This window comes from Humulus lupulus, chromosome 3, assembly GCF_963169125.1.
Source record: "Humulus lupulus chromosome 3, drHumLupu1.1, whole genome shotgun sequence".
Classification (NCBI taxonomy): domain Eukaryota; kingdom Viridiplantae; phylum Streptophyta; class Magnoliopsida; order Rosales; family Cannabaceae; genus Humulus; species Humulus lupulus.
In genome coordinates, this window is record NC_084795.1 from 223653965 (window position 1) to 223663130 (window position 9166).

Genomic DNA, 9166 nt, shown 5'->3' on the forward strand with positions numbered 1-9166 from the left:
AGTTTGGTTCAAGGTGTTAAATGATAGATATCTCATTTACAAGGAACTAAGTGTTTTAAGGATAAAAGACAATGAGGGGTAAAACGGTATCTTAGTCCTATCTCATTGTAGACCATCTATAGAGGATTGAGTGACAATTATGGTTGTAACAATGGATAATTAATAGCGTATCTATATTTTTTATAGAGCGTTTTATGAATTCAAGAGTGCAATTCCGAGTCTATAGTGGAGTCACGAGGAATTAATAAGTTAGTAAATTTATTTGTTAGATTTATGATAACTTATTGGAGCTTTATTTCATAGGCCCATGGTCCCCATTGTACCTTGGATAAAATCCTCTAGATAGTCTCAATTAATTGATTTAATCATCAATTAGAATTATCAAAGTTGACTAGGTCAATTTTGGATAGTTTCACAGAGTTGTGTAATTTTGAGAAGAAAAGAGAAATTATGGCAGATTTAATAATTAAGATAAATTGGTATCTAAATTAATAAATAAGTTTAAATCAAGGTTCGAATTATAAATAATTAATTTGATAAAGTATTTAAATAATTATTTAATTAATTAAATCAATAGAATAATACAGGCCTTGATTTTAAGTCCAATGGGCTTATAATCAAATGGGAAATTTCACGGGCCTATAGCCCATGATAATTTCTACCTAGGGCTTCAAAATAGCTATTATTTTATTGATTTTTTAATTAAATTAAATGGCCTACTTGAGTCTATAAAAGGAGTGCTTAGAGAGAAGTCAAAGAAGAAGTTTGATAAGTCACAAGTCAGATTTTCTGATAGTTTTAGACTCACTCTAAACACAAGTCCTTTTCTAAGCCACTTTGTTATTTTCTCTTCTTCTCTCTATATCTATCTCATGTGTTGAGAATTGCCCACACTAGTCTAGGTGGTTCTAAGGATACATTGGAAGCTGTGAAGAAAATAGAAGATCGGTTCAGTTTCTTGATAATACTCTGTGACAGAGAGGATATAAGAGTTAGAGAAACTGAAGGAAGGACTCTTAATTCCGCTGCGTATACTGTAAGTATTATATTATTTGTTTCTCTTTGAATTCAATTTTAGAAACATGTTTTAGGCTATCTCGTATTAATTTGTTTAATATTAGATATACATGAAAATAAATAAAGATCTTGTATAAGTTTTTCCAATAGTTTCTTCTAACACTTAGTACACTGCAGGTACTCTACCTAACCCGACCTACTGCTTCCATTGTTTGTCCGTGCCCTTTTATCGCTATCAAATTGCTTATTGTCAGGATGCCTTCTTTTCTGACCGTTATTGTTGTTGCTGGAATGATTGTTGTTGTTATTGTGGTTGTTGTTTTGATTTGTCTGAGGTTGACCCTGTTGTCTAGGCTCTGGCTTACTGGCTTCTTCTTTACTAACATTAGCCTGCAACCTTTCTACTTCTATTTCCGTTTCTAGAACATCGGCATAGGTAGTGTTTCCTGGGTTTGCTAGCTTAACCCCTAGCTCGATCTTCGGTCGAAGTCCTCTAACAAACTTAGACACCCTCAGATAGCCAGTTGAAACCATTTGCGGTGCGAACATAGCTAATCAGTCGAACTGCCAGGAATACTCTGCCACTGATAAACTCCCTTGCTTCAGGCCAGCGAACTCCTTGACTCTTGAAGTGATGACAGCCGAATTGTAGTACTTTTTGTGGAACAGCTCCACAAATCGGGTCTAAGTCATGGTGGCAACATCTTCCGTCTGCTGGACTAAGTCCCACCATATTCTGGCATCTTTCTTTAGCAGAGATGAAACACAGGATATGCGGTCCACGTTGCTGAGGTTCATGTGCGTCAGGATTGGCTCCACATTCCTGAGCCACTCTTCTGCCTCGAAGGGGTCTGTAGTCCCTTCAAAGTTCGGAGCATGTTGCTTAAGAAACCGCTCATAAACTGGTTCCATGTGTTGAACTGGATATGGCGCATATTCGCCACTGGCCATCCCCCATATGGACCAACTTGTTGGGGTGCTGAGGCCATTTGCTGCGGTTGTGGTTGCGGCGGAGGCGGAGGCTGAGTTTGAGGCTGAGCCTATTGTTGTTGTTGCTGTAACAACTCCTCAACTGGAAATTTCCACAGTGTTGTCAACTGGCAGCGGTGGCGGCGCATTGCGGCTGGCAGCAGCACGCACTCCCCTTCTGCGAACTGGATGGGCTTCATTGTTCACCGGAGCAGCGTTGGAGGCATTTCCATTGGTGCGAGCAGACCTTCGGAGTGACATCTTCAATAGAGTTCTAACAGTTGAGAAAAACATGTTAGAAGTTTACCCTAATAGGCTCTAAGGCAAAAACTTAATCTAAACAAACATAACTCAGACCTATTAATTATGACTTCTTATGAAAATTATATAAGTCTTCTTTATTATTAGAGTGGGTTTCTATACTTAGAAAAATAAGCCATCTTTATTATTTTCTAAGTCTATTTCTAATCATCCTATATGACTTAATTCTTAGGCTCGAAACTCATCTTTGTTCCAAAGTTAACCATATTGAGGGAGGGCTGGGATCAGTAAAATCATTCCCACTACTATGGCCCCCTAACTCTCAATATAGAAACTTGGTTCATTGATTTGTATCCACCTTCACTGAACTTAGTCATTATTTATTAGTTTTATTATTTATTATGATTGCAAAAGAAAATCAAACTCATACATGTTAACAAAATAACATTGATATTAATTTGGAAAAAAAGTTTTCACTATTTACAATCATAAAAGAAAATAAATAATAAATAAAAATAAGCAATGAAACTAGTCTATTCTAAAAATCAGTATCTTCTACATCCGATCCTTCATCTAGCATATCGTCATCTATCTCTTCATAGTCATCATTGTCTTGTGCCTCAAAATGCCCTCGGGGAAGATTCGTAAAAATTCTATGTTTTTGTTCATTTGTAAACTGAAATTCCATTTCTGAAGTGAACCTAAGTATAAGAAAATAATATCTCATAGATACCGGCAATTCATCTTCATCATCTATCGTCTCCCAAATTTCTTCTAAGGCTGCAATCACAGTAGGATAATCTCTAAAAAGTCTAATTACTAAAACATATTGCTCCGTTGATCTCATCATGATCTGCTTAGATTCCTGGAGGTGACCTATCTCCCTGTGGAATAAAAGTAGCCTCCGAGTGATTCTTTCTACCACTCCTACGGTGTTTCTCGGTTCTCTAATTCTTTTTAGGGCCTTAATGGCTCAGATATCCTCATAAGTTAATGCTCCGTTCATTCTTAACTGAAACATAAAGGCTAAAATTGTCAGCTATACTTATAAACATAATGACTATAATCATAAACACTTACTTGGCGGTCAGATTTAGAGCTTTGAGTGTGTGTATCAAGGAGAACTTCATGCGAATGAACCGTTGCTCTGATACCAATTGTAAAGACCCAACTTATTCTAGACTTTGGACCATTAAAACTACTTATACATAGGCACTATTCTTACGAAAACTTACATACAAAATAGTCATAACTTTATTAAAATTGTAAAACAAAGTTTAAAATACATAAAATTCAGGTAGGATATGGGATCCCGTTGTTTGAAAATAAAATAAAGCATGAGTTAAATCTTAAAATTCATTACAAATCAAAGTGCAGAAAATACATATAAAGCATAACTGAAATGACTAAAAACAACTTTTCCTCGAATCGTTTACGCAGTCCACCGAATCCATCCTCCCTCAATACACAATCCCAAGCTGCCAAGAATCTTAGCGCCACCATAACTATTTTCCTGCACATATAAAACAAAGGAATGAGCCTAATCCCCAGCAAGGAAAATCCACTAGAAGCATAAAACATAAATATAAACATAACTATAAACATATAACATATATCATAATTCTAACCCATGTACATGGTAAATATTGGGGTTTGCTAACTAAGCAACTATTAGCCTCAAACTAAAATGGGGTTTGCTAGCTAAGCAACTATAAGCTCCAAAACATAAAAGTATTGGGGTTTGCTATTTAAGCAACTATAAGCCCAAAAACATACATATATCATAACATATAAAAACATATTATAACATTAATTTAAGCATATAATAACTATCCTATTTTCCTTACCAAATACCGGGATGTGAGAACAAGGACGGGATTTTGGAACACTCCTAAAACCCAGTAATGCAAAGGTGAGTATTTCTAAAAGAAGAAGACGAAAAAGAAATGAATCTAACCCACCGAGAAGATGAGCTTACCGAAATGAAACCTCGAGTTCAAAGAACTTAATTCCTAATCATGAATGGAAAACAGCGAGTTAGGATTTGAGTAGAGAAAAACTATAAAAACTAATGAAATATACAGAAATGAACTAGGAATAGGAATACCTTTGAATGCACTATGACCGAACTACACCTCGAAATCGAAAGACACACTATGAACCTTACTTCCCAAGTGTTTAATAAGCTTAAGATGATAAAGCTTATAACCCCAATCCAGTGTTTAACACTCTAAAGTAAACCTATCAGCTTGAAGGCTCTGAACTCAACTTGAAGAATGAAAGAAATGACTGGGTACTATTTATAGAGTTCAAGAATGAAAAGATCTTCTTTTAGCTTGAATAAAATTAATGACTTTTTAATTGAAAAACTTCTAAATATTCGTTTAGCAGACGCTTAAGACTCGATCAAAAAGATTATGAGGTTTATCATGAGTTTATGGAATAAAATGAGCTCAGTTTCAAAATTGTTTGAAAAACCTGCCCTAAAGCTGATATATCACCCATGGTAGGGGATATATCGCCTGGGCTTATGTTCCCGAGGCTCGTCGAAGTGTTCGTGCGAAGTTACATGTTTTTTGTATTCCCCGAGTGGCGATATATCGCCCCCTAGAGCTGCGATATATCGTCATTTGCTTAAATATTGTACACGTATTTGCACTTTTTCAGCCTAATTTGAATTGAGTAAACAACTTTGACTGAGTCCTATAATGATTTCAAAGCTACTGGCAGACTCTGGGATTTTCAAATATTACTCTTAATAAACTATTCCTCAAAAATACTTAATTTCTCAATAAACATGCACATGACAAGTGTCATTATCTTATTGGGTCTATCTAAACCTTATAGTATAATAAATATCATCTTCATAATCAGTTATATTAATCAAACCTTTTGTTATAATTAATATTCTTAAATTCTAGGTTAAACTTATAAAATCTATAAGTGTTGCTACGATTGTTCAACTAAGTCCCGGCTTGAACCAAAATCCATAGTAATAAACATACTACAACTATTACTAGCTATTACTACTACTACTACTACTATCTAACTAGCTAAATAAAGTTCTAGGACTCTACAAAAAGAAGGGCAAGAAGATAGAGGATCAACATGTCACTAGTCCAGCACAAGAGGAGGTTACTGAAGACCTTCCAAAGAAAGAGAAGTCTGATGAAGAAAAGGTTACTATAGACCTTAACAAGAAAGAAGTGGTACCACCAGTGAGCATTGACCATCATGTTAGAATTCCATATCCACAAAGGCTTCACAAGCATAATCTGGATAAGCAGTTTGTAAAGTTTTTAGAGGTGTTCAAGAAGCTACATATTAATATACCGTTCACAGAAGCATTAGAATAGATGCCTAGCTATGTGAAGTTTATGAAAGAAATCTTGTCAAGAAAGAGGAAATTAGAGGATTATGAGATGGTTACACTAACTGAAGAGTGCAGCGAAATACTACAGAAGAAACTACCTTCAAAGCTCAAATATCCTTGTAGTTTCAATACCCCATGTTCTATAGGGGGTTTAGTAGGAATAAAGGCGTTATGTGATTTAAGGGCCAGTGTGAATTTAATGCCTCTATCAATCTTTCAGAAGCTAAATTTGGGAGAAGCTCGGCCAACTACGGTATCTTTGCAGATGGCAGATAGATCAGTTAATCACCCTCATGGAGAGATTAAGGATGTATTGGTAAAAGTGGGTAAATTCATCTTTCCTATGAACTTTATTGTATTAGATATGGAGGAAGATGAAAATATTCCAATAATTCTTGGAAGATCATTCTTGGCGACTAGTAGGGCTTTAATTGATGTATAAAAGGGTGAGTTAAATCTGTGAGTGCAAAAAGAGGAAGTTATATTTAAAGTTTTTGCAGCAATAGAAATTCCAACTTGTTGTAAAGTTAAAGTGGTAAACCAAGAAGGGAACAAGTTGGAAGTCTCTAAGAAAAGCTCCATAGTGAAAACCAGAATGAGAAAGGGGCGAAATCGATTAAAAAAGTACTTTAATGAAAGACTTCGAATGTTATATGAGCGAGGGAAAGTTCCAATAATTTCTAATCACAAGAAGCAAGGGCCAACTCATGCTACTGTGGTTCTAAAGGATGTGAGGGGAGGACTTGTTCCGAGTTGAGTATAAAAGAAAAGAAGCATCCGGCTAAATGATGTTAACGACAGCGCATTTGAAAGGCATCTCATTATTTTTAATTTTCATTTGTTTTAAGTTTTAAAGTTTATGAACAATTTTAGTTTTTATTTTTTTAGTTTTCGTTTGACATTTTATTTTATTTTAGTTTTTATTTCTTTAGTATTTTTTAATGTAAGAAAACTATGGAAATCGTGAAAACTATTGAAAAAAATAAATATGTTGAAGACTGAGGAGAGGGTCGTGGCACTTGGAGCAAGGCCCGCGGCACTGACAAAACCCGAAAGATTGGAGTTTGCTTGGGATGGAGCAAGGGTCGCGGCGCATGGGTGAAGGGCCACGGCACTGCATCACGTTCTCAAAAAAATATATATATATAATAATTTTTTTTAAAAGATACGGGCCATAGCGCTTATGGGATCTGAGGGTTTAAGAGGGTCTGCCTCCATCTATTTTTTTCACTTCTTTCATTTATGTTTTTTTTTCAAGATTTCTCTCTAAATTTTCTCTCATTCAACCCAGAAATTTTCTTTTCCAATTCCTTCTTACACCTTAAATCTTTAAATCTTATTCTCCAAACATATTTTTTTTCACTCAAATTCCCTAGTTTGCTATACAAATCCCTAATTCCCCAAAACATTCAAACCCTTGTTTTTCAAATTCTATCCATTGGAGTCCAAATTGAGATTTATTGGTTACTTGGTGCATTTGAAGGGTTCAAGGGGAGTCTATCACAGTCAAGTAAGTTTTTCTACAAGGATTTGAATTCTTTTTGGGTGATTTTCTTATATTGAAGACATTGTTGAAGGGATTATAGTTTTGGGATTATTGTATTGATTGAGAAGCATTGTGGTGTGATTTTGAACTGTTTGGGATTATTATCAGTATATTGCAATGTTTGGGGAATATTGAAAATATAGGGGAGGTGTTGTCAAATTTTTAGTAGGATATCATGGGACCTAAAAGAAATCCTTCTAGAGCATCATCCTCTAGGTACTCCAGTAGAACATCTTCCTCTAGGGAACTTGAACAGCCCCCAGAATATGATGTTACAAAATTTGTGAGTAAGGAAGCTTTTGATCGGTATAAAAGGATATGTAAGTGAAGGTTGATAAGTGAGAGAGGTTTTGAGTATACTGAAGAACCATGTGAAAATGCTACTTATGAAGAGATTCATGCAAAAATTCACCGAAGGGGTTGGGCTATGTTTTCTGCGGAGGATGTAAGTCACGCCAATTTTTCAGTGGTTTTAGAGTTTTATGCGAATTATGTTGAGATGAAAAATACAGAAGTGTTTGTGAGAGGTGTCAAGGTTCCTATAGGCATAGACACCATTGTTGTTTTGTACAATATGTCGACTTATGAACAAGAGGATGATAAGTATCATCGGTGGGCTCATGGGGATGACATTAATTGAATTGAGGTGGCTGAAACTTTGAGTATACCAGGGGCTCGTTTTACTATTGTTGGTGATGCTCAAAAGTATCTTTGTCATTATTAGTTGAATCATGTGGCTCGTGCTTGGGTGCATTTTGTGAACGTACAATTGATGCCGACTACTCACATGTCGGATATTAACAAGGAGAGATTGTTATTGGTGTATGCAATTATGACTGGGATGACTATTGACGTGGGCCGAATTATTAGGAAAAGTATGAGAGATATTAGCATGTTGACTACTACGGCAGGATTAGGGCATGGCTCATTAATCACTGATTTATGTCGTACGTATGAAGTTGTTATAAGTGGAAGTGACATAGTCAGGAAGCCTACGTTTGCAATTTCTAAAAATAGGGTGCTTAATTATGAGCCACCTTCCTTAGAAGCACAACCACCTCAACAGTGTTCCACTAATAAGAGAAGAAGGAGTAATGATGAAGAAGATGAGGGTGATGAGGATAATGAAGCAAAATTAGAGGGTGATCTTCCTGAGGATCTTTGGCATGAGGTTCCAGTTGCACAGCCACCTGTTCAGCCTGAAGCTGGTACTTTTGATCCATATATGTAGATGATGCAGAACCAATTCAACTATTTGGTTCAATAGAATAATTATCAGATTGCTGAAAATCAGCATATGCAGCAGTATCTGGCGCAACAAAGTGTGTATCCAATTGCTCATGTGGACCAACTCAATGTGTTGGTGAATCGATGGTCCCTTCACAATAATGAAGACGTAACGTTTATGGTAAGTTTCTTTTCTTTCACTTTTATTTTTTTAAACATTGGGGACAATGTTTAGATTTAGTTTGGGGTAAGAGATTTTGTAGTTTGTTTTGTCTGTGTTGTCTTGTTTGTGTTGACTATGTCTGTTTTGTGTTAGTTGTGTTTTGTTTAGGTTGTTTAGGGTGTCAAGTGAATCAAGTTGACAATGATTATCCAATGATAATATGATTGAATGATGAGCTATATAAATTGAATGGTAATAAAACTGTAAAAAAAATTTGTGTGCTTGGTTGAATATTTTGTTATATTTTTACTTAAACATTTAAATAATTGAGAGCTTAATCATGATTTTGATCAATTTTGTGTGATTGAATAAAATTTATGCCTGCTGAATTTAAAATAAGAAGGGAAGATTGAAATTGGTTTATCCTAGAACTTGTTTGCTTGCTTTTTGAGGCGAAATCCTAGATGATGCATGCTTAGAAAAATGATTTAGGCATTTCTTTGGACTGTTTGAGTCTTTCAAGCTAACCCTTATTTGTTGGAATCCTTAGTTACCCATCTTTGAGCCTAAATTGATTCTTTTATTGATTGGCATTTGTTTTGAGCTTATA

The 9166-nt window shown here is 35.4% G+C and overlaps 1 protein-coding gene across 1 annotated transcript; it reads left to right on the forward strand.

Moving 5' to 3' along the window:
* Positions 1-5603: 5603 nt before the first annotated feature.
* LOC133825422 (uncharacterized) lies at positions 5604-6062 on the forward strand. The gene has a single exon (XM_062258365.1). It carries the CDS (start codon positions 5604-5606, stop codon positions 6060-6062), a length of 459 nt encoding a protein of 152 aa, XP_062114349.1.
* The last annotated feature ends 3104 nt before the right edge of the window (positions 6063-9166 follow it).

What these genes read in the sequence shown, in the direction of transcription:
- LOC133825422 (XM_062258365.1), top strand. Translation starts at nt 5,604, where the DNA reads ATGCCTAGCTATGTGAAGTTTATGAAAGAAATCTTGTCAAGAAAGAGG.